Below are 26342 nucleotides of genomic sequence, written 5' to 3'. Positions count from 1 at the left end.
ATATCATTTAATTGACGCATGACTTCTTTTTTATAATTATTTTCTTCCATTATTACTATGTTTCCTCCTTTATGAGCGACCTTAATTATTAAATCTTTTTGATTACGTAAATCATTTAAAGCTATTCTTTCTTGTTTTAAGTTATTAATAACAGACATTTTTTCCGCTAAAATCTCCCTTTCTACCCTTTGAGCAAATGCTTTGACATTGGGAACTTGTGAGAAAGATGGCATGTATTCCGACTTTTTTCTTAGCGATGAAAAACCTAGAGTGCCAAGGATCGCCCCTGCAAAGGTTGGGAAGAGTGTACAACAGGGGACCTCTGTGGAGAGGAGAAACGGAGGCCCCAGTTGGCCCACAAAACTCAGTATGACACTACCCATATTGCTATCCCCATCTTCTCTCTCTACTTTTCCTATTTATTCTTATTCTTCTCATTATTTGCCTCTGTTTGTATCCCAATACACCTCTAACGAGAATGTGCCTGCAGTGAGCCCTGGGCCAAATAAAAACTAGATGCAAGGATCGATAATGAAATGTGTAGTGATGGGCGAATCTGTCCCGTTTCGCTTTGCAAAAAAAATTGTGAAATTCAGAAACATTTGCAAAATTCATTAAAGTCAATACGCGACAAAATGATTATGTGTGACAAATTTTACATGCGCAACCTTTTTGTCCAAATGCTTTAGTTATTGGGATTTAAGATAATTTTGACGCCTGACAATTTATATGTGCACATCAAATTTTACACGCGTGTCTCTTTTGTCCAAATGCATTAAAGTCAATGGGTGTCAAAATTATTTAACCGTCGCAGTGAATTTTTGCAAAAAAATCTGGAACTGGCGAAATGTGGAAATTTGCCGCAAATCCATACCTGGCAAATAAATTCGCCCTCCACTATAAATGAGAAATGAGACAGGACTGAGATGGATATAAAAGTGAAATACAAATAATGTTAGTTACATCACTCTTAAATGGGCTTTTTAACTAAGAGACGAAATTCATATATACACAGTTTTCCATATATTCATATAAATGTAAGCAGGATCAGTAAGCAGACAAGAATCCATTTTTGGCTAAAAGAAGGCCCTATTCTGGGATTGAAAAAGAAAAGGCTTGTTTCTTCCAGCTCACATTCTTCCTCCATTGCTTAACACCCTGGAACAGAAGCAAACCCCCAGTTTTCAGTTTGTTTTATACTAAAAATTCCTTTGGTAGCAGCATATTCAGGGCACTCCAAATAGCTCATAAGGAATAAGGTGCTTCCCTTTCCAGACATTGCGGGGCCGATTCACTAAGCTCGAGTGAAGGATTCGAATGAAAAATACTTCGAATTTCGAAGTATTTTTTGGGTACTTCGACCATCGAATGGGCTACTTCGACCTTCAACTACGACCTTCGACTTCGATTCGAACGATTCGAACGAAAAATCGTTCGACTATTCGACCATTCGATAGTCGAAGTACTTTCCCTTTAAAAAAAACTTCGACCCCCTACTTCGGCAGATAAAACCTACCGAAGTCAATGTTAGCCTATGGGGAAGGTCCCCATAGGCTTGCTAAACTTTTTTTGATCGAAGGATTTTCCTTCGATCGTTGGATTAAAATCCTTCGAATCGTTCGATTCGAAGGATTTAATCGTTCGATCGAACGAAAAATCCTTCGATCGATCGAACGAACGTTTAGCGCTAAATCCTTCGACTTCGATATTCGAAGTCGAAGGATTTCAATTCGAGGGTCGAATTTCGAAGTATTTTTTACTTCGAAATTCGACCCTTAGTGAATCTGCCCCTGCGTGTCTGCATGTTTCATTGCCATCACACATTCACTGACCTCCGTGAAAGGAAAACAAACTGGGCGCAGTATTATTTTTAGGGAGCCAGAAATCTTTCACATATTTCAGCATTCATTCTATTGGAAAAGACAATCTGCAATGTGCCCAGGTTTGTGAAATTAAATACAACTGAGAACTAACATTTGAGAATCTGTTAGTAAGAGATCCTGCTTTAGTTTCATTCATCTATACAAGCTAAAGCATACGATTGATAATTGATCATAATCTGCTAAATTAAATTTGCAGTACGATCTCTGGATTACATGTTCACTGGTTTAACTTTGATGTACGCTATCAAAGGGAAGGCTAGAAACCTACAAATTACTGCTTGGAGAATTTAATTTTTAGCACTTTGATTCTTATTTTACAAAATGTAATTTGGCAAAAGGGTATCTGTATTCTGCTGTGACACAATAAAGCACATTCAAAGCAGGGTTGCTTTACAATAATTTCCCTTTAAATACATAATAAAGCATAAGGACATAGCTAATCATGCATGCCAGTGGGTATATCATAGTTGATTACAAAAACATATACTGTATGCAATGCTTTTATTAATTCCCAGCAATGGGTTCCTTGATCCCCATTCTCAATGCAGGCCTTACTGTGACTTGAAAGAATTTTGTATTCAAAGTAAGTGTGTTCTGCACTCATCTATACAATAACTACCTGGGTGCCAGAAATCATATTAGCATATTATTGATACCCTGACATATTGCCTTTAAATATTTTCCCACTGCCAATAAACTGAATCGCTGGTAGGAAAAAATATGAGTCCCTTTGCTTTCTGAAGTTGCCTCAAAAGTCCTCCACTTTTTCTAATATGCATTACATGCAATGGTACGCGCTGTGTAAAGATGGCTTTTACCACCTACCTTTCCTCACATTATAAGATGGGTGGAAAATGGTTTTCTTGAACTACAAAAAATAATGACTGTTGCACTAACTTGGTCATTGTGTTGGGCTTGATTATAGATTAATCCCTATGGCAGTTTCTACTGCATGCAGATTTACTGCCTGTAGCAAAGTTATATTTCTCCTGATCCCAAACTGTTTTTTTTAAACACGTGGATCAGTATATATATATATATATATATATATATATATATAATATATACAACCTCCATGTTGCCAGCACTCTCAACAAAAAGGTTGACATGCCTGGGCGCAGTGTCCCACTTATTTATCCAATCCAAAATGCAATCCTTAAAAGGGAAAAATTCCTTAAAATTCAAAGTGAGAAAGGCCTGGGACCAGGCCGAAACATCAGTCTGTAACTTATATATATATATATATATATATATATATATATATATATATATATATATATATATATATATAAATATATATATATATATATATATATATATATATATATATATATATATATACTTGTGTACACACACACACCAAGGGGCAGATTTATATTTGAGATTGTGTTTTTGTAAGATTTTGAATTGTGAATTTTCTCGAAAACTGGAAAAGAGTTTTGTGAGTTTTGTTGCATTTTGAAGAATGGGCAAACATGGCCTGATTTTGTTTTCCATTTGTCTGGCATAATGTTACAGCGCTGAAATTAAATTAAAGTACACTTTAAAGGAATTGTTCAGTATCACAATAAAAACTAGTTAAACAGATTTGCAATATGTGCAAAATAAAACTTGGCTGTCCAAGTCAAAACCGGCTGGGTGACAACCCTAGCTTCGTTCACTAGTTAGCTAATCAATGACTGAGCCAATCTAAAATGGCCCAGAATTGAAGAGTGCAATAATAAAAAAGTAAAGAATTCTGCAGTGTCTTAGATTACCATGGATAAATGTTAGTTTTAGGCATTTGATTATTGGTAATGGAATTTTAGTGTAACAGATGTTATAGTCTACCATTACTGACATAAAAACGCAAATTATATAGCATTTTAGTAAGGCCTAAGTAGCTGGAGACCCAGGAAAGGTGCCCTCTTTGCTTTATGTTTGGCTGTATAGCTGCAGCAGATGAAGTGCTGCCAGACCTTGGTTATAGACCATTACCCTTATCTTTACTGAGTAGCAAACTTGATATCATTTTATATATAGTCTGTATTTTACAAAGGAATATATACTTTCATTGCTGCCTTTTTATGATATTAAATATTGCTTTGCCCACATGCTCCTTCAATAACTGTGCCATGAGATACAGAGATTAACAAAAATCCCTCTTTGCTGCACATTGATTTAAGGCATCATTTTCTGAAATGATGGGCTTTCTTGTCTAATATGACATGAAAGGCCTGCAGTCACAGATGATGTAGAATGACCTGCAGCCAAGCCTCAATAATTATGTTTAGAGGAAGATAATGGCAAGATAAAACATGTGCCAGAAGAAGACAGGGGCCCTTATAATAACATCCACACTCCATGAATATAAGATCATGTGTATGTATAAATCTCCTGCCCCTGGATAGAACTTTTTCTCTGCACAATTTCTTTTTTATTTGCAGGCACATAAAACAGGTTTTCAGTCCATTCTCGTGACTACATTGGAAACAATCAGGAGGCCCAGAAGAATGTATTCATTAACCTCAGACTATTATATATTCATTTTTAAAATTTCATCCTCTAAATTAAGGCATTGTGTGTTCAGAATCAATGATATATTGTTTATTAAAATGAAAACATTCTTAATATTCCAAACACAGAAAATAAAAATTATCAACAATTGGAAACCCCAAAACATTTCTTTTAATGGGTTCAGCCACATTGTTTGCGACTCTTAAGCATTTTCCATATATGTAATGTCACCCTTAGCAGGATGATGCTGTTAAGGAATATTTTCAAATATATATATATATATATATATATATATATATATATATATATATATGGAAAAGGTTTCTTATGCAGTATAATTTAGACAGGATAAAAAGAGAGACCACCCTCCAGACCCAGATGTTTCCACAGGTGTTTCACTTCTTCAAGAAAGGAAAATTAACTGCAGGAGTTAATTCATCATGATCTGTCTTATGGGCTGGCCCACTTTCTGCTTTTAGAAGTAATACTGAGATATAAGTTAGGTGCCCTGACGAGACCTGAATGTGTGGGGGAACTCTGCATCTTTTCTCTTTTACCTGGAGGGGTCACCTAAGTAACTGTTTACATATGGGAAATATGTTTATATGTTCATGTGGTTTCAAAACACAAACCAAACCTTAGTTACATTGTGAAATAACTAATATAGAGACCCTGAGGTTTAGGTATAGTTTTACTCCTGTAAATCACAAGTGATCCTTTAATTCATCTGGGCAGTTATGCCTCTTTTCCTGGGTCCATTGTAATTCAAGATTTGTCCAGTAGATGGCACATGTTCTAAAGGGAGAACACACATGCTCAGGGCTCTCTGCTTGGATCCCACCTTGCGGGGAGGTAGGTACAGGATCAGGTCTGGACAAAATCAGACCCAAGTTAGGGAAAGTTTACAGTATTTTGTGGTAAGAGTTTATTTTGCTCTAGTAGTGATAGATTTGTTTAGTGAGCAGCTTTCTGGCTCCAACAAGGAGTAGTTGGGCTTAGCACCCTTGCAGTGATCAAACGGTCAGACAGGGATACCGCTGATCTCAGGAGCAGGGAAAGTGCCAAGGAGCAAAATACCACTTGGGATCCCTAGTGATGGGGGAAATCATCAAGACAAGTTGCACTACCACCTGAAAGGGATCTACTGGCAATATCAGAAACTGTGAAGGTTTTCCACTGTGTGCTGTGATTGTAGCTATACTGTCTGACTGAGGTAAGCCCTATTACCCTGCCATTGTCAAATAAAGAAGTTATTTGTTTGAAACAATAAAAGGGGCCACTACACACTTCTGGGAGTTGCAGGGAGTTTCCCACAGCCTAAGGGTATCTGGGATGCACTGTCAACAAGTCACACAATTTCCTTACATCTCAGGCCCACCCACAGGTATGCTACACTTAAAAATATACTTTAATTTATATATAACTTCAATTTAGCCATTGGGAAACAAGGGGCCACAGTAAGGCTTCCCTACCATCATATTTCACTGTAATTATGCTGTTTTTTAGGGTTTAGACAGTAGTATTTTTACACCACACATATTGTTTTAACATAAGATAAAAGCTCCCTGGCTTTGAATTTATCTGACCACATGCTATTTTTCCACATTGCAACTTGCTTTTTGGCTTTAATTCCTAATAGGCTACTGTTAGGCAGAGCTCGTGGTAGGGTTGACTCCTCCAATACCTATAGAGAAAAGGGTGGTGTTTAAACAGAGGAAAGAATGGACAATGATCCCAGACACAAGGCCACATTCACTTTGGAGAAGCACAAGAACTAAACAGGTAAATGTTCTGCATTGGCCCAGTCAATGCCCCGATCTTAATCTAACTGATAATATGTGGCACTGTTTGAAAAGGTACACAAACATTGTCTGACTAATCTGAACACCATGTCACACCTCTCTGGAATTACTGGCGAAAATCACTTCCAAAGAGCAAAGCCAGTAATTACTTTCCCTTAAAAACTCACAACTGTAATTACAGCCAAAGGTGGTCCAACCTGACTTTTTGTTTTATTATTATTATAATTATTAAAATTATACTATTAAAGCAGGGCAGGAACTAGGGGTAGGCACATGCCTGGGGCTCAACAGTACACAGACATACTTCATCTGCCTGTCCCTAGACTACAGAGAGGAAAGTGCTCAGCAGTTGGCAGTTGACAATCAATGGCATTTCTGTGCACTAAAGTGACAATTACATGGGGGGGGGCGGGTTCGGGTCTCAGTAATGCCCCTCTACAACTTGTCATCTTGCAGGTGAACAGGGTGGTGTATGTGCTCCTTTTATTGAGGCTTACCTTGGGTGCTGTCACAGGTTTGCTTGGCACTGCTTTAAAGTGTTACATATGTTAAGCCAAATGGTAAATATTCCTATTAAACCAATTGTAATTCTGGGTTGTAACACAACTAAGTGTGGATAAGTCCAAAGGGGAAACATAAATAGTTATGCAAGTTTATGCTTCCATACAAAATGCAAAAGGCTGTCATAATGTTCACCACACAAATTATTTAATATACATTGAAGCAGAGAAACCAACCTGGGTAGGATGAGATGGGCTAAAATTAGCCAAGTAGCCCTTCACAATGCAAGACATGCAGTGTAAAGCCTTCTGAAAACAGAATATACATCATAACTGTATAAGCATGGGGTGTATTTTATATACTTATTGTTCTTTTGTTGTTATTTTTTGCAATTTAAAAAGTCAGTTAGCTGTGGAATTGTACAGATCACCATAGATTGATCGTTCTGTGTAAGAATTTTGCTGAATGTCACAGTCTCAGTTATCATATAATAAGATTAAAGCCAAGGTGTCAGTACGTTGTATCAAGAAGAGCAGGTGCTTATCTGTGAGTACCATATTTAGTACATATCTGTACTGTACTGTTCAGCCATGAAAAATATCCTATAGATTTGTATAGTATAGAACACTATTATAGGATTTATCATGCAGAGCGCCTTTTAGACCTTCACAATTACAAGGCTATTACAAACATTTAAATGTTAAACACACCAAAATAGTAAATAATTCTTTTGTCATCAGCATAGATTTACGAGATTTTGATGTCTGCTGTACCACTCATTTATGCGTTCTCCTTCACTTTTACTCCCCCTTGTACATTCCCTCTTATAACATCCTTCTTCTGCCCACACCCTCTGTTTCTGTCTCTCACCCTTTCATTCTCTCTTCTGCTCCCCACATTTCTCCTTTCTTTGTTGTGTTCTCTGTTCATCATCTTCTTGTTTTCTTCCCTTTCACATTCTCCCATTTCCTTTTTGAAATCTCTTAGTTGGTTGGCACATTACCTGCAATCTGAAAATAAGCAGCATATGCAGAGCCTATCCAATCGTGGATTTTGTGGAGGTGAAAAAGGGCACTCAAACCACTATTATATCAAAGGTGTCTTTGTATGCTCGGCTATGTATTCATAATAATCAAGGGCAACTTATTCTCATGCCTAATCAGACCAGCAAGTTGGCAGTTTAGTTCATGCCATTTTGCTCAAACATCAGGATTTAATACAAAATGTTTTAAAGCCTGACTGGGATGTTCCCAGTTAACCAGGGACATGACTTGTGATTATTTGTAGTAAAAATAATATAAATGACTAACATAATGTAATCATTCTGATAAGCAGCAAAGCAGAATTCTTCTCTAGACCTATCAATCTCCCTATCAGACATCTCTTTTGACAGCCACCAAGTAGCAGTCCAGGGGGCTCCAATATTTATTCTGGTCTGTGTGAACCTAACAAAATAGCTGCCTGTTTAATGGGAAGGCTGCTTGACACAGGAGACAGCAGACAAAAGAAGGCGGAACTGTGTAGCTTAAATTCAAAAGGCGACTCCGTTCTCGCTTAAAAGCTGCAGTAGCAGTTTGAAAGCAAAAAAGTGTTCTCTGTATGTTTCCTTGTACTTGTGGGAAAAGCAGCGAGTCAGAACTCATATCTTGAGCAGGAGCTACTGATCTCAGCAGGGATGCTGCTGCTGCTGCTGCTGCATAAGGATGGCATGCTGTCCACCTGCCAGGGGATTTATGACAGCACAGCAGCAGCAGTGGATAAGTGCATGGAACAGGACGGATTAGCTTGTGGGGAAAAGCCTTTAAGCAGCAGAGCAGCAGGAGCACAGCAGGCACTTTCAGAAGCACAGGATCATTTGGACGTCGGCTGTTCTTTCAAGATGTGATGCTTACTGCAAACTTACCATGAGAATCCTGCCTCTCAAATGGCTAAGGATCAGGATCTTGAGGAGGAACACGCTGCTCTTCCTTCTCTTCTGGCTCTCCTTATGGATTCTCATCAACACTTTCCTGTTTGTACACAAGAGCTTCTTCTCCGATCGATGCACTGACGAGGAAAGTCAAAAGATTCTAGCCAGACTGGTATGTAATAGAACAAGCTGAAGTTTCACTCCTAGTACACAGCTTGTAGTACAGGTTGAACTAATAGGGAATTGGGCTACAGTGATAGGATGCAATGTATTTGTTACTTGAGAAAGTATTCTTTTTAAGCTCCTTATCTATTACTTTACATAGTGGTGTTTGTAGTCAAGTGCAGGTAAGTGACTAGACTAGCTAATCTTGGACCTTGTAATAATACAGGTCAATTTAATATTGAATAATTGGGTTACAATGACTGGGTTCAAAATAAAGATATGGGGGCCCATTTCGGAAATATGTTATGTGATATATTTAAACAATTATTTATTGGTCTGCTTTCCTCTTTTCTCTGTAAATAAAACAGTACCTTGTACTTGGTGGTAGTTAGACTGCATGAATCCATATTGGTGGCAAAACAATCATATTGGGTTTATTTAATGTTTAAGTTTCTTTGCATTTCTTTGTAGCCTTAAGATAAGATGATCCAGATTAATGAAATGCCTCTTATCCAGAAACCTCCCAGGTCCTAAGCATTCTGGATAACAGATCCCATAGATATATGAACCTTTTTAGCAGACTGAAGAATGTAAATTATTTTTAATTTCCTCATTTCTTTGTCAATTATCTGTAATTTTCTATACTACTATATTACTTTGTAATTAGTGGAAATGGCAAGTGCGATTAAATGACTTGTCTAGCTACACTGGGACTTAGTAATACATAAATGACAGCTAATCTGCCTGGGTATGGGGCCGTCTAACAGGACTGCCCAATGCCAAAAATCACCCATATGTTGATCTGGCAGGTTTAAAAATCTATAGCCAAATGATCAAATAAGCCCGATATCACCCCATCAAGGTCTCCCAAAACTAGCAGATCTTTACTTGTATGGCCACTGGCCAGCTTAACACTGACAGGGTTCAGTTTATTCTTCAAAATATGAATACTAATAGAATTTGAGATGTAAGCTGTTTGTGGTAGGCTATTTTAATCTACTCAGTTATATAATGTTTTATATACTTATGTTTGTAATTAGTGCCTGCTTTAGATAAGTGAATATTCTAGCAATACCTTCTGGATTTATGTGAAGGACTACATAACTTGTGTATCATTTATTAGCTCTGCCTTTTTAAAAGACATAAAAACTACCCAGCAATAGACTCCTCACTGTGTGCATTTAAATCTTGATCACAAAGTTAATGGTGGCAAATTCGGGTGGTCAGATGGGTTGAAAATGGCACAGATTGAAAAAGTTCACATTTAGCCTGTATATATAATGTAAACTACCGGTACATTGTATTTCCTCTTTGTAATTCTTTTTTAATTATCTGTGGGTTGTATATTTTTATGTCAGAATGATTCACTTTTTAGCTTTTGAAAAGGACTGTCCCATTATAAACTTATCAGAGCCAAAGCTTTTTAAAAGGTTAACATCTGGACAGGTGTATTAGGGTATTTCCAATTTATAGGTGACACTATACTTTTTACCAATGTGATACTTCATTATATTGACCAACCATTAAACAGCTCGTCCTTGTGTCTAGTGAAAGGTCTCTTTTCAGGCCTACCTGTCATTCAGTGTTCTTGAGGGATCCCCGCCTGACACCACCTTGTAAGGAGCATATTTCATATTTAAATAAACGGAAAGCAGCTGCTTCTGAAAATGGCCCCAAATGCCAAATGCATTTGGGTAGGGCAAAATGGGCATTTATTCATGGGCCGCAAGAACCAGAGGTGCCTGAGGAGGAAAAATAGTTTTACTATAGTTACATAGCTAAGTCTGTCCTTCACTAGTGATTTGCGGGTCAGGAAAAACTCAACCCGCACCTGACCAACCCAAAATGTTACCATTGTAGGACCCGCACCCAACCTGTACCCACGTCTTTTCAGCTCTGTACACTACTTCTGTCAGTTCTTTAGGGAGCAGTGGAGGATTGTACTTCCCCAGTCTGACCCACACCTAACCCTAACCTGCAGTGATTGGTCAAACCGAACCCAAAACCACCCAACAGGTAGTCAACCCATCCATTCAATCCATCACAGCGGATTTCAGGTCAACCTGGACATCACTATCCTTCACATTACCTGGCAGCACATCACACTCTCTGCCCTTAGTCTTGCATAATATAAGATGTGTACTGGGTATCAATAACAACTTATTGCTCAATATATACAGTGCATATACATCACAAATGTCCAGTCCTTAGATGTTGTCAAACTTTGCCCAGTAAAAATTAAGCCAATGTTATTAATAGGAAAGAAAGATAAAAATATGTAAAGGTTATTTTTCTTCGTTTTAGCAACCCTATTGAAGGGAATGGTCAATGGGGATGATATATCTTTGATTTACAGTACATATCGCTTCAGATGATGGCCATACTTTGTTTCTTTTTTCATTCCAGTCTTGTCTGCCTCTCCTGTTCTCTCTCAAATAATATGCAGTATGTGATTTTCCTACAGAGAAGCATTATTTCTTTTTATTCATTCTGGCTGCCCCTGAACTCAAGTGATCATTTCTCATTGAAAGTGACAAAGGTCATACATTTCCCAAGTTTTACTGGACACATTTCCCATTCATTCTGACGAAAGCAAATAAATATTTCAAATGTAAGCTGATTTGCCCCTTTGGGAAACAAAACAGTTTAAATATGAAATGGCATCTCACATTTCTGCTCTAACCTTTAAGTAAATGTGGAGATAAAGACAAATGAAGCACAATCTTTTCATCCTCAGTTTCTGGCTCCAATCCGACGAATACATGGGTCAAACCATTCTTCTGATGACATGAATTGTGGTAATTATTATCTAAACACTTATGAAAAATATGGAAAACTTTATTTTTATAGAGCTTCTATATTTACTGGAAATATTTCTTTAGTGCTCAGTCCTACAGTAGCTGGGTTATGTCCGCCCTTGTAAAAAAGAACCCGTGCACTTTACTGTATATTCTATACCAGGGGGTTATTTATACAGGGGCGCGCCGCCAATGAGGCGAGCTGAGCCGCTCGCCTCAGGCGGCAGTGCCTGTAAGGATTCCAGGGGCGGCAAAAAGTCGCTCCTGCACCTTTAAGAGCCGAATTTCCGGTTTTTGAACCGGAAATTTGGCTGTACTATTGCGAGAGAGCGCAATTGCGCTCTCCGCAATAGTGTTTCTGCCTCCCCTCCCGACACGTAAGTTGGTGAGGGGGGGTCGGCATTGCAGGAGCCGCCTCAGGCGGCTCCTTAGTCTGAATCGGCGCTGTATTTATAGTTTAGCTAGAACTTTGTTAGTGTAGGGTAACATGCTATCTGCACTCACTTAGCCAACTTCTATGCAAATAACATGGTGCCCTGCAACCTAAGTGAGTCCCAATCTGCACACCGGGGTTTTGTTTTACAAAACTGCATCTAGACCCACCCACCAAAAATGTTTAAGTCTTTCCAATCCAATGGTACAGGAGTGGATCATTTTTAGATTGTAAGCTCTTTGCCTCTTGTATCAGTTATTGGTTGTTTTTGTGTTAATAATGGGGACTAGGGAGAACATTGAAAGAGGACCATATCAATCTTCCAATGTTGTATCCCTTTTAACCATGATGTTTTCCCCGCACAACTACTGTATTTTTTTCCCTTATGGAAGATGTGGGCAGTAAAATAAGTCAGGGTTGAAAAACTGTCTTCCAAGAAAGATGAGACACTGGTTCATGGTGAATAAAGTGTTTCACTGGGTAAATACTGAGCCATCAAAGGGCACACTATAATGGGTCAAATTTATTGCATTTTTTTTCTGGGACAAGCAGGGTAGCCGTAGTAATGGAGGGTACTCCAGTCAGGGTCCTATGGCAGAGGGACCCAAAGAGAATAAAAGTGTTTTTTTTCACTGGGGCTTCATTCTACTTATTGGCAGGGGCCAGGCACTGCTACATGGGGCCCCTGGAGGAAGAACCCTGTTAACATAATAGTATGGGGCCCCATGGTTACTGATGTATGACCTAGAGCCAAGTTCCCTTGACATCCGCTATGAAGCTGGGAGGACCAGACCAGCAGCTTTCTCCCACATATTATCATGAATGCACTAAAGAAATAGTTTAGTCTTTTTCAAAACAATGCATCTTCTGTAATCGATTTATATTTCCCAGTATGTTAGAGTTCAGCTAGAGTTTGCTGCTTGTGGTTGTATAGCCATGCTTAGCTGTGTCTGAAGAGTTTTTCTGAACTAATCTGTGACTGCCACTTAGTCCATGTGTATGCTGTTCTGCTACAACACCCCTGTGTGACACTTTTCTTTCAATAAAATGCAATTTAAACAATTATCTTAGAGCCTGAACATACCAGGAGCCCTGGGGCAAATGCAGGTGTAGCTACTCCAGAAATCCTAGCAGGCTACACTTAGCCCTAGTGGACATGGATTTTTGGTGTATGCAGATATTTCTGAAAGAACAATTCCTCTTTTGCTTTCATGGTATGCTGGATTACCCAGCACACTTTGAGAATTATGGCACTGTGTTATTAACTCAGAGAAAAGGAAAAGCTTCTTCTATGAAGCTGCAAATGATTCATTTTCCAAAGCATTTCCATGTGACAGGCAGTGATTTCACAGAAAAGGTATTAATGAAATTTCACAGGAAAGGTGGAATATGTATATATTAAGGTTAATGGCTTGGAGGTGGTCTAATACTAGCAACTGCTCAGGTAAACAGAGCAGCTTCAATTAAATTAAAACTATACCCCCAAAATTAATATTTAAGCAACAGCTTTTTGCATCATGTTGAAGAGATACTGACACCAGAAAATAACCTTTTTTAAATCCATAATAACATTATCTTTGAATGCTATTTATAATTTTGCCATAAAAGTATTTGCCTGATGCTTTTACATGACATGAGGGGGCTGCCATATTTGTGCAGCAGGGGTCGGTTAGCATTAGAAACTGACAGACTATGGGACAGTCAGGTTGGCAAAACAGTGAGTTTGAGGAACTTCAAGTCATAATACCTACAAAACCAGAACTATCAGCAAAAAACGATCAACGTGACCTATATGTAACTTTTAATGCAGATTAATATTTTGAAAACAAAAAAATTTGTGTCAGTATCACTTTAAGTGGCATATTAAAGAATCTAACCAAACTGAAATATATAGTAAATGTTGCCCAAATATTGCCCATTTACATCTTTTACCTTAAGCCTCCATTTTATGATATTCACTGTGCTGCCTCAGAGATCACCTGACCAGAAATACTGCAGCTCTAACTGTAACAGGAAGAAGTGTGGAAGCAAAAGACAGAACTCTGTCTGTTAATTGGCTCATGTGACCTAACATGTATGGTTTGTTTGTGTGCACTGTGAATCTTAAGATCCCAGCGGATGGCCCTTATTTCTTAAAATTGCAGTTTTCTATTTAGGATTACCCAATGGCACATACTACTAAAACAGTATATTATTATGAAAATGGTTTATTTAGGGGTTTGCATGAACTGTTTTATACAATATATTTTTTATAGAGACCCACATTGTTCAAGAGTATTGTTTTCCTTTAAATGAGCAACACTTGCAAGTCCCTAGGATGCCAGCCCTGTTCAAGTGGTTGGGAATCAGGCAACCACCAGCAATCAATGAGGAATACCAAGGGCCACCTACTTTCTGAGCTATGGTAATGAAAAAAGAAATATGTAGGATCCATTCCGTGCATGTTTAATGGTAAGGGGCTCTAATGGAGGTTGTGCACCTGACCTCTGTACCCTGTTTTTACACCTTCACACCATACTTCTCTCATACTACATTCAGATACACAATACAAGATGGGACGTCATTCCTGAATTCCCAACCTTACTTTATTCCCGTCATAATATCATCCATAATCCTTGTAAAGCCCTGTGGAAAATGTTGGCGCTTTATCATTTCAGTCCAAACAAAAGCAATGAATCCCCTAATTCAGGATCGACCATTAAAGACAAACATAAACCAAAAATGTTTCCAAATACAGTATGTGCAACTGTACATTATGTACAGCAAAAGAGTGATGGACAGTGGGCTATAGAACACATTGTGAGTGTCCCATGCCCACAAAGTATCTGATTATAGAACAGCCATCAATTTTACTTCTGACTGGTTAGTACGGGTACAGGGCCTGTTATACAGGATGCTCAGGACCTGCGATTTTCCAGATAATGGATCTTTCTGATTTGAATCTTCATACCTTAAAGGAGAACTAAAGCTTAATTAAAGAAGTATGCTAGAAATGCTGTACATTATGTTTTGGGCTTCTGTACCAACCCAAGGCAATCACAGCCCTGTAGCAGTAAAGATTTGTGTCTCCAAAGCAGGGTCGGACTGGGGGGCCCGGGGCCCACCGGGACTCCAGTCCAGGGCCCCCCTACAGACCCCCGTCCCCCTGCTGCAACGCGTCGTCCTCACACGATGGCCCCCTCTGTGTGCGCACCGCGCTCCGTCTGCACGCATGCGCGCACGGCGCTGCGTCTGCACGCATGCGCGCACGGCGACACTGCGCATCCACGAAGATACTTTTTTTTTTTTTTTCAAAAAACAAGCATCGGGGGAGGGGGCCTGGCCCGGCGGGGGCCCACGAGGGTCGGGGCCCACCGGGTTTTTTCCCGGTGTCCCGCCGGGCCAGTCCGACACTGCTCCAAAGATGCCACATTAGCTCCCCATCTTTTTTTCTGCTGATTCACTGCACATGCTCTGTGCTGCTGTCACTTACTGAGCTTAGGGACTGACTCAAAAAGTACATATAAAATATAAATATGTCACAATATAAGGCTGATTAGTAATTAATACAGTTAATACTAAATGACAGCACAGAATCCAGTGCAAGTAGCACCATACTATAATATCATCATCTTATATTACAGACAAATGTCATTTTCTGCTCCATAATTATCGACGACCCCTAAGCTTGGCTTCTTAACAGCTGCTCAGAGCCCACTGAGCATGAGAGTGTTGCATGCACTTTCCAAGATGGTGACTCCCTGTGACAAGTTTGAAGGCCTGGATCATTTCTGTTACTAAAAAACTGGAATTTTAGGCTGGTGCAATAAGTTCAGTATATATAATATGGCATTTTAGCCATATTTATTTTTAGGGTTTAGTTTCCCTTAAAATCTACAAGAAAATTATTTAAACATTAAATAAATCCAATAGGCTGGTTTTGCTCCAACAAGGATTCATTATATCTAGAATAATGGACTGTTTTATTATTACAAAAGGAAATAAATTAAAACATGGATAAAAGCATGGATAAAATGTAATTTAGGGGAGATTTTCTTCATGTAATTCGGAGCTTTCTGGATAACTGATCCCATACCTGTAATATAAAATGGACTGTTGGGACTTAAATGCACTGCATTGATATTTCGTTCTCAGTACTAAATTGCTCCTAATTTTAGTTTTTTCTTCATATTTACTAAAAATAAAATGAGTCTTGTAAAATAAATTAGTCTTTAAAATAAACATTAGAAATGAATAATTCAACGTAGAGCTGGTGCCAGCTTTAGTTAATAGCATCTGTATTGAATAGAACTTTAAAGCTCTTTGATCTTAAAATATTGCCCTCTTTTTTCCTGTGTCTGAGAGCTCCAGCATGCAGGAGAAATGTTCCTGCCGGAGGCTATAAAGGTAATGTAAGCAATATTTACTGGCTTACCAGTGCTGAGCTTTTCACTGACTGGCTTTATTTTCCAGATAAACTGCAGCAGTGTTGCACTTTGGTGTCAAAAGTCAGGAGATTCTTCCAATAATGTTGATTTTCTGCACAAATGCTGTATTTGGATAAGGATTTCTGTACTTCTGCCTTGAGTTGTGTTTAGAAAGTGTAAAGGTACAAAAGAAAATTGTCTGACATCAAGGGGCACATTTACTCAGTTCGAGTGAAGGAATAGAATTAAAAAAACTTCGAATTTCGAATGGTTTGTTTGGCTACTTCGACCATCGAATTGGCTACTTCGACCTTCGACTATGACTTCGAATCGAATGATTCGAACTAAAAATCGACCATTCGATAGTCGAAGTATTGTCTCTTTAAAAAAAACTTCGACCCCCTACTTCGTCACCTGAAACCTACCGAACCTCAATGATAGCCTATGGGGAAGGTCCCCATAGGCTTTGCAAGCTTTTTTTGGTCGAAGAATAAATCGTTCGATCGATGGATTAAAATCCTTAGAATCGAACGATTCGAAAGATTTAATCGTTCGATCAAATGATTTTTCGTTCGATCGTTTGATCGAACGAATTGCGGTAAATCCTTCGACTTCGATATTCAAAGTCGAAGGATTTACCTTCGGCAGTTGAATATCGAGGGTTAATTAACCCTCAATATTCGACCATATGTAAATCTGCCCCTAATAGTCGTGTGAATTGAGTCTTTCATCTGCAATAACATGGAAGAACTTCTTCTATAAGTTTATCTTAACAGTTGCGTGTATTTGCATATCTGGATAGCCTAAGAAATGATAAGTAGAGATGTCGCGAACTGTTCGCCGGCGAACTTGTTCGCGCGAACATCGGGTGTTCGCGCTCGCCGGAAGTTCGCGAACGTCGCGCGACGTTCGCCATTTTGGGTTCGCCATTGTTGGCGCTTTTTTTTGCCCTCTCACCCCAGACCAGCAGGTACATGGCAGCCAATCAGGAAGCTCTCCCCTGGACCACTCCCCTTCCCTATAAAAACCGAAGCCCTGCAGCGTTTTTTCACACTGCCTGTGTGTGCTGAAGAGATAGTGTAGGGAGAGAGCTGCTGCCTGTTAGTGATTTCAGGGACAGTTGAAAGTTTGCTGGCTAGTAATCGTTTTGATACTGCTCTGTTATTGGAGGGACAGAAGTCTGCAGGGGTTTGAGGGACATTTAAGCTTAGGTAGCTTTGCTGGCTAGTAATCTACCTTCTACTGCAGTGCTCTGTATGTAGCTGCTGTGGGCAGCTGTCCTGCTTCTGATCTCATCTGCTGACTGCTGCAATAACAGTAGTCCTTGTAAGGACTGCTTTTATTTATTTTTTTGTTGTTTTACTACTACTACTACTACTACTATAAGAGCCCAGTGCTATTAGTCTAGCAGTGTTGGGGAGTGGGACTGGTGTGCTAATCTGCTGCTCCTAGTAGTTCAGCAGCACCAACTTTAATTTTTTTTTTTAATATTCATTTTTTTTTATTTTACTTTTTTTTATTTTACTACCGCTGTAGTAGTGTATAAGTTGACCTTTTAGGCATTATTTGCCCTGTAGGCATTTTTTGCCCAGTGTGTTATTCAACCAACTGCCATCTAGCTGTGTGACCTTGTTCACATTCTGTCTAAATATCCATAATATTACCGTCTCCAGAAAAAACACCGGAGTGACTTTTTTCAAGCAGCCATAATATATTTTACGTAATCCATATCCACCGCTGTAGTAGTGTATACGTTGACCTTGTAGGCATTATTTGCACACTGTTTTCTTCAACCCGCCATCTAGCTGTGTGAGCTTGTTCACATTCTGTCTAAATATCCATAATATTACCGTCTCCAGAAAAAACACCGGAGTGACTTTTTTCAAGCAGCCATAATATATTTTACGTAATCCGTATCCACCGCTGTAGTAGTGTATACGTTGACCTTGTAGGCATTATTTGCACAGTGTTTTCTTCAACCCGCCATCTAGCTGTGTGAGCTTGTTCACATTTTGTCTAAATATCCATAATATTACCGTCTCCAGAAAAAACACCGGAGTGACTTTTTTCAAGCAGCCATAATATATTTTACGTAATCCGTATCCACCGCTGTAGTAGTGTATACGTTGACCTTGTAGGCATTATTTGCACAGTGTTTTCTTCAACCCGCCATCTAGCTGTGTGAGCTTGTTCACATTTTGTCTAAATATTGATAATATTATCGTCTCTAGAAAAACCACTTGAGTTACTTTTTTTCAAGCAGCATTCATATATTTTACGTAATCCGTATCCACCGCTGTAGTAGTGTATACGTTGACCTTGTAGGCATTATTTGCACAGTGTTTTCTTCAACCCGCCATCTAGCTGTGTGAGCTTGTTCACATTTTGTCTAAATATTGATAATATTATCGTCTCTAGAAAAACCACTTGAGTTACTTTTTTTCAAGCAGCATTCATATATTTTACGTAATCCGTATCCACCGCTGTAGTAGTGTATACGTTGACCTTGTAGGCATTATTTGCACACTGTTTTCTTCAACCCGCCATCTAGCTGTGTGACCTTGTTCACATTCTGTCTAAATATCCATAATATTACCGTCTCCAGAAAAAACACCGGAGTGACTTTTTTCAAGCAGCCATAATATATTTTACGTAATCCGTATCCACCGCTGTAGTAGTGTATACGTTGACCTTGTAGGCATTATTTGCACAGTGTTTTCTTCAACCCGCCATCTAGCTGTGTGAGCTTGTTCACATTTTGTCTAAATATTGATAATATTATCGTCTCTAGAAAAACCACTTGAGTTACTTTTTTTCAAGCAGCATTCATATATTTTACGTAATCCGTATCCACCGCTGTAGTAGTGTATACGTTGACCTTGTAGGCATTATTTGCACACTGTTTTCTTCAACCCGCCATCTAGCTGTGTGACCTTGTTCACATTTTGTCTAAATATTGATAATATTATCGTCTCTAGAAAAACCACTTGAGTTACTTTTTTTCAAGCAGCATTCATATATTTTACGTAATCCGTATCCACCGCTGTAGTAGTGTATACGTTGACCTTGTAGGCATTATTTGCACACTGTTTTCTTCAACCCGCCATCTAGCTGTGTGAGCTTGTTCACATTTTGTCTAAATATTGATAATATTATCGTCTCTAGAAAAACCACTTGAGTTACTTTTTTCAAGCAGCATTCATATATTTTACGTAATCCGTATCCACCGCTGTAGTAGTGTATACGTTGACCTTGTAGGCATTATTTGCACACTGTTTTCTTCAACCCGCCATCTAGCTGTGTGAGCTTGTTCACATTTTGTCTAAATATTGATAATATTATCGTCTCTAGAAAAACCACTTGAGTTACTTTTTTTCAAGCAGCATTCATATATTTTACGTAATCCGTATCCACCGCTGTAGTAGTGTATACGTTGACCTTGTAGGCATTATTTGCACACTGTTTTCTTCAACCCGCCATCTAGCTGTGTGAGCTTGTTCACATTTTGTCTAAATATTGATAATATTATCGTCTCTAGAAAAACCACTTGAGTTACTTTTTTTCAAGCAGCATTCATATATTTTACGTAATCCGTATCCACCACTGTAGTAGTGTATACGTTGACCTTGTAGGCATTATTTGCACACTGTTTTCTTCAAACTGCCATCTAGCTGTGTGTATTATCGTTTCCAGAAAAACCAACTGAGTTTTTGTTGTTGTTGTTTTTTTAAAAATAATGCCAGGCAAAGGCAGGCCGCCACGCAGAGGCCGTGCTAGGGGCCGTGCTGCTATGCAATCCTGTGGCCCTAGCAAATTGCCCAGTTTTAAAAAGCCAATGACCCTGAACTCCCAAAATGCTGAAGAGGTAGTTGACTGGCTTACACAGCACACCCCATCCTCTACCGTTTCTAACTTTACCACAACATCCTCCTCATCCTCCACTGCTATGGCCACCCCACGTAACACTTCCTCCACCACCGGTGCCCCTTCTTCACTGGAGTCAGAAGAGTTATTTTCCCATGAGTTTCTTGAACTGAGTAATGCGCAACCATTATTGCCAGAAGAAGATGAAGGAGATGAGGACCTTACACCAGATTTAATTCTGGCAGAGAACACGATAGAGATGGACATAATGAGTGATGAGGAGGAGGTCCCCGCTGCTGCTTCCTTCTGTGATGTGTCAGAAGAAATTGATGCATCTGAGGAGAATGATGATGAGGAGATTGATGTTTTGTGGGTGCCTAGTAGAAGAGAGCAAGAGGAGGGTAGTTCAGATGGAGAGACGGAGAGTCAGAGAGGCAGTAGGAGAATAAGACTTAGAAGAAGCAGGGAGGACAGCCCGCAGGGATCAGTAGGGCAACAACATGTATCGGCACCTGTGTTCAGCCGGCCAACGCACCCGCCATTGCCGCCAATGCCGCCAACTTCTACTGTTACCGCCAGATCGCACACTTCCAAAAAGTCAGCAGTGTGGGATTTTTTTAATGTGTGTGCCTCTGACAAAAGCATTGTAATTTGCAATGAGTGCAGTCAGAAACTGAGCCTTGGTAAGCCCAACAGCCACATAGGTACAACTTCTATGCGAAGGCACATGAGCGGCAAGCACAAAGCACTTTGGGAGCAACACCTCAAAGGCAACAGGCAAACTAAAAGCCACACTCCTTCTGGTCCAGCATCTTACTGCTCTACCTCTGCTCTCCTTGACCCGTCTGAACCACCCTCCACTCCGCCTTCCACCTTGACCACCTGTTCCCATTCCCAGTCATCTGCCACCAGCCAAGTTTCTGTGAAGGCCATGTTTGAGCGTAAGAAGCCAATGTCTGACTGTCACCCCCTTGCCCGGCGTCTGACAGCTGGCTTGTCTGCACTCTTAGCCCGCCAGCTTTTACCATACCAGCTGGTGGACTCTGAGGCCTTCCGCAAATTTGTAGCAATTGGGACACCGCAGTGGAAGGTACCCAGCCGCAATTTTTTTTCTAAAAAGGGAATACCACACCTGTACCAACATGTGCAGAGCCAAGTTACCGCATCTCTGTCACTTAGTGTTGGGCCAAAGGTCCATATGACTACTGACGCATGGTCCTCCAAGCATGGTCAGGGCAGGTATGTCACCTACACTGCCCACTGGGTGAACTTGGTAATGGCTGGGAAGCAGGGAATGGGTAGCTCAACAACAACAGTGGAGTTGGTGTCACCGCCACGGATTGCACGCGGTTCTGCCACCACCTCTACTCCTCCATCGCTCTCTACCTCGTCTTCTTCCTCTTCTTCTTCTTACTCTGCTGCTGGGTCCTCCTTCTCCTCCTCCACACCTGTGCACCCCCAGCTCCCCCTAGGCTATTCGACGTGCCAGGTACGCCGTTGTCACGCTGTCTTGGGGATGACGTGCCTGGAAAGCAAAAACCATACCGGATCTGTACTCCTGTCATCTCTGCAGTCACAGGCCGATCGGTGGCTGACCCCACACCAACTGCAGATCGGAAAAGTGGTGTGTGACAATGGAAGCAATCTGTTGGCAGCGTTGAGACTGGGCAATTTAACACATGTGCCCTGCATGGCACATGTGTTAAATTTAATAGTCCAACGTTTTGTCTCCAAGTACCCAGGATTCCAGGACGTTCTCACCCAGTCCAGAAAGGTGTCGGCCCATTTCAGACGTTCCTACACAGCCATGGCACGCCTTGCTGACATTCAGCAGCGCTACAACATGCCAGTCAGGCGTTTGATTTCTGACAGCCAGACTCGCTGGAATTCAACGCTCCTTATGTTGGAACGTCTGCTGCAACAACAAAGGGCCGTCAACGAGTACCTTTTTGAACTGGGTGGTAGGACTGGATCTGCAGAGCTGGGGATTTTTTTCCCCCATTACTGGGTGCTTATGCGCGATGCCTGCAGGCTCATGCGACCTTTTGAAGAGGTGACAAATATGGTCAGTCGCACCGAAGGCACCATCAGCGACCTAATACCCTTCGCTTTCTTCCTGGAGCGTGCCGTGCGACGAGTGACAGATGAGGCTGTAGACCAGCGTGACGAGGAGCTGGAAGCGCGCGATTTCTGGTCGGAATCACCAGAACGAACCCAGGCACCTGCTGCAACGCAGGGAGAGGTGCCAGAAGTGGAGTCAGAGGAGGAAGGTGGCTTTGTGGAGGAGGAGGAGGAGGACCAACAGGAGCAGGCTTCCCAGGGGGCTAGTGGTGACCTTTTGGGGACCCCTGGTCTTGTACGTGGCTGGGGGGAGGAGACCGTGGATGATGCAGTCCTTGATAATGAGGAAGCGGAGATGGATAGCTCTGCATCCAACCTTGTGAGAATGGGGTCTTTCATGCTGTCATGCCTGTTGAAGGACCCCCGTATCAAGAGGCTTAAGGAGAAGGACCTGTACTGGGTCGCAACGCTACTAGACCCTCGGTACAAGCATAAAGTGTCAGAAATGTTACCAACATACCACAAGTCCGAAAAGATGCGGCATTTACAAACCAGCCTGCAAAACATGTTGTACAATGCTTTTAAGGGTGATGTCACTTCAGGAACTCATCAACATTCCAGGGGCAGAGGTGCCAGTAATCCTGCCACGAGCGCACCTGCAAGGACAAAGCCCTTTGGCCAGTCTGTAACGTCAGACATGCAAATGTTTTTCTGTCCAAGGCAGCGCCACAACCCTTCTGGATCCACCCTCAAAGAACGCCTCGACCGGCAGGTAGCGGACTACCTGGCATTAACTGCAGATATCGACACTCTGAGGAGCGATGAACCCCTGGACTACTGGGTGTGCAGGCTTGATCTGTGGCCAGAGCTGTCACAATTTGCCATGAACCTCTTGTCTTGCCCAGCCTCAAGTGTGCTCTCAGAAAGGACCTTCAGTGCAGCAGGAGGGATTGTAACTGAGAAGAGAACTCGCCTAGGTCACAAAAGTGTCGATTACCTGACCTTTATTAAAATGAATGAGGGGTGGATCTCGGAGGGTTACTGCACGCCGGAAGACTTGTTCTGACTTCTATGCAGCTGTCCTTCTCTTCAAGCCTCATGACTCCACACACAGCTGTCCTTTAGCGTCCTCCTCCCTCCGCCACCGTTACAAACTAGGGTGCAAACCCTACTGGTTTAATTTTTTCTGGCCTCTGTGCTTCAGTGGCTGCAACCAAAAAAACTGGGCAAACAATGTCTACAAGGTCAACGTATGGCAAAAAATGACTATTTTCAGCATTTATATGGCATATTTTTTCTGGCAACTGTGCTTCAGTGGCTGCGACCAAAAAAATGCATATTTTCAGCATTTATATGGCATAATTTTTCTGGCCTCTGTGCTTCAGTGGCTGCAACCAAAAAAATTTATATTTTCAGCATTTATATGGCATAATTTTTCTGGCCTCTGTGCTTCAGTGGCTGCAACCAAAAAATTTATATTTTCAGCATTTATATGGCATAATTTTTCTGGCAACTGTGCTTCAGTGGCTGCGACCAAAAAAATGACTATTTTCAGCATTTATATGGCATATTTTTTCTGGCCTCTGTGCTTCAGTGGCTGCGGCCAAAAAAACTGGGCAAACAATGCCTACAAGGTCAACGACGTTGACCTTGTAGGCATTGTTTGCCCAGTTTTTTTGGCCGCAGCCACTGAAGCACAGAGGCCAGAAACAATATGCCATATAAATGCTGAAAATAGTCATTTTTTGCCATACGTTGACTCAACGTATATGGCAAAAAATGACTATTTTCAGCATTTATATGGCATATTTTTTCTGGCAACTGTGCTTCAGTGGCTGCGACCAAAAAAACTGGGCAAACAATGCCTACAAGGTCAACGTATGGCAAAAAATGACTATTTTCAGCATTTATGTGGCATATTTTTTCTGGCAACTGTGCTTCAGTGGCTGCAACCAAAAAAACTGGGCAAACAATGTCTACAAGGTCAACGTATGGCGAAAAATTACTATTTTCAGCATTTATATGGCATATTTTTTCTGGCAACTGTGCTTCAGTGGCTGCGTCCAAAAAAACTGGGCAAACAATGCCTACAAGGTCAACGTATGGCAGTTGTTTAAAGAGAACAGTAGATTACTAGCCAGCAAAGCTACCTAAGCTAAAATGTCCCTCAAATCCCTGCAGACTTCTGTCCCTCCAATACAGAGCAGTATCAAGCAGATTACTAGCCAGCAAACTTACTATCATCTGTCCCTGAAATCACTAACAGCTCTCCCCCTACACTATCTCTTCCAAGCACACACAGGCAGATTTTTCAGATACATTTTTGCCCTTGATCCCCCTCTGGCATGCCACTGTCCAGGTCGTTGCACCCTTTAAACAACTTTAAAATCATTTTTCTGGCCAGAAATTTTTTTTTTAGATGTTAAAGTTCGCCTTCCCATTGAAGTCTATGGGGTTCGCGAACCGTTCGCGAACCGCTCGCATTTTTGCGCAAGTTCGCGAATATGTTCGCGAACTTTTTTTCCGACGTTCGCTACATCCCTAATGATAAGAGGTCATCTTCAACTTTAAACTCTGATAACAATAAAAGAGTGCTAAAACCTTATTTGAAATCACTCTTCTAACATTTAAATAGATTTTTTTTTAAAAGGACCTTTTCTTTTTAATACTAAGTAGCTTTCATTTTATGAAAAATCCAATGCTTAAAGGTGGACATACATGTAAAGATTCACTTGTTTGGGGATTTCCAATGATTGTGTTCCTAGTTTCAGTATGCTTATTTGGGCTATGTGGCACTTATTGCTTTTGCAGTACTTAAAGGTCAGTGCAATATGGGTATAAAGATATGTCACATTCCATCATTTAGAAAAGAGGGTGCAAAAATTCCATTACAGGCAATTTTAACTTCACAATTATAACATGGGACTTAATGGACCTGTATTTGACATAAAAGAGGTCATGTAATTAATGGGCAAATTGGTGGCCATTAGTTTGAGACCCACACAAGAACTTTATGCCCTTATGCTGTTTTCACCTTGTACACAAGAAAGCCATGTTTTAAGTGTAAATGATGTGCAAGTAAGAGACATCCATGTAAAGAAACCCATGTTCTGTCCGCAAGCTGATGTGTGTTATAGCTCTTTTTACCTGGGAATATGGCACGTGGTGTTTGGCCCACAGCATTGCTCTTAGGAAGAGCTACAACATACAATACACCAGGTGTCCCCAACCTTTTTTTAACATTAAGCCACATTCAAACATGAAAAGAGTTTGGGAGCAACTCAAGCATGAAAAAGACCATGGGGGCACCAAAAAGGTCTGTGGTTGACAGCCTATAGGAGGCTCTTCTTGGCAGTATACTTAGATTTTATGCAGTTAAAAGTTGCCTCCAAGGCTGGAATTCAAAATTAAGCAGCTGCTTTGAGGCCAGTGGGAGCAACATCGAAGGGGTTGGTGAACAGCATGTTGCTTGTGAGCCACTGGTTGGGGATCAGTGCAATACCCCCTTAAATGCCTGTCACTGCTTCTCAGAAGAGAAATGTTCTGTCTATGGGAGGCACTAGGCTAGATAGTCACAACTTTTCTCATCTTCATTGCACTGACAGAAAACTATTAAAGATATTTTGGCCACTTTAATTGTACCAAGAACAACATGTACCATAGTCCTTCCTATTCTTCCCATTAAGCAGTTAGATCCAAAGATGTAGATTACCACTCCTTTCCCAATTGAGTTATAACCTTTGTTTATGGTTTTGCAGATGAACTGTACCAGCACTATTATTTCTTTAAGAGTTTGCAGAGATTGCATCTGCATAGCCAAAAGCAATCGAGCAGTCAATAAAGCAGAACTCAACATCTTTTCCAAACTTGTGCTTTTTTCATTTAGTGTCAGCAGTTATATTTGTAGCAGTTCTTCTTCCAAACCAAAATTGTATTTTTGGCAGTCCCCGTTCTATGCATTGTTTAAGCCTAGTTTGCAATATCCTGGGTATTACATGGTTCTAATTTGAAACAAGTGATATTG

At 40.5% G+C, this 26342-nt stretch overlaps 1 protein-coding gene across 1 annotated transcript in view; it reads left to right on the top strand.

The window, feature by feature from the left end:
• Positions 1 to 8231: 8231 nt before the first annotated feature.
• Positions 8232 to 26342, top strand: part of dipk1c.S (divergent protein kinase domain 1C S homeolog) — a 51030-nt gene continuing 32919 nt past the window's right edge. The window contains exon 1 of the mRNA XM_018223596.2: positions 8232 to 8763. Coding sequence (XP_018079085.1) covers positions 8587 to 8763 — 177 coding nt within the window. The 5' untranslated portion in view covers positions 8232 to 8586. The remainder of the gene's footprint in view (positions 8764 to 26342) is intronic.

Source organism: Xenopus laevis, chromosome 6S (genome assembly GCF_017654675.1).
Source record: "Xenopus laevis strain J_2021 chromosome 6S, Xenopus_laevis_v10.1, whole genome shotgun sequence".
Lineage (NCBI taxonomy): Eukaryota > Metazoa > Chordata > Amphibia > Anura > Pipidae > Xenopus > Xenopus laevis.
The sequence above is the reverse complement of the archived record's forward strand: the minus strand, read 5'-3'. Positions and strand labels throughout refer to the sequence as shown.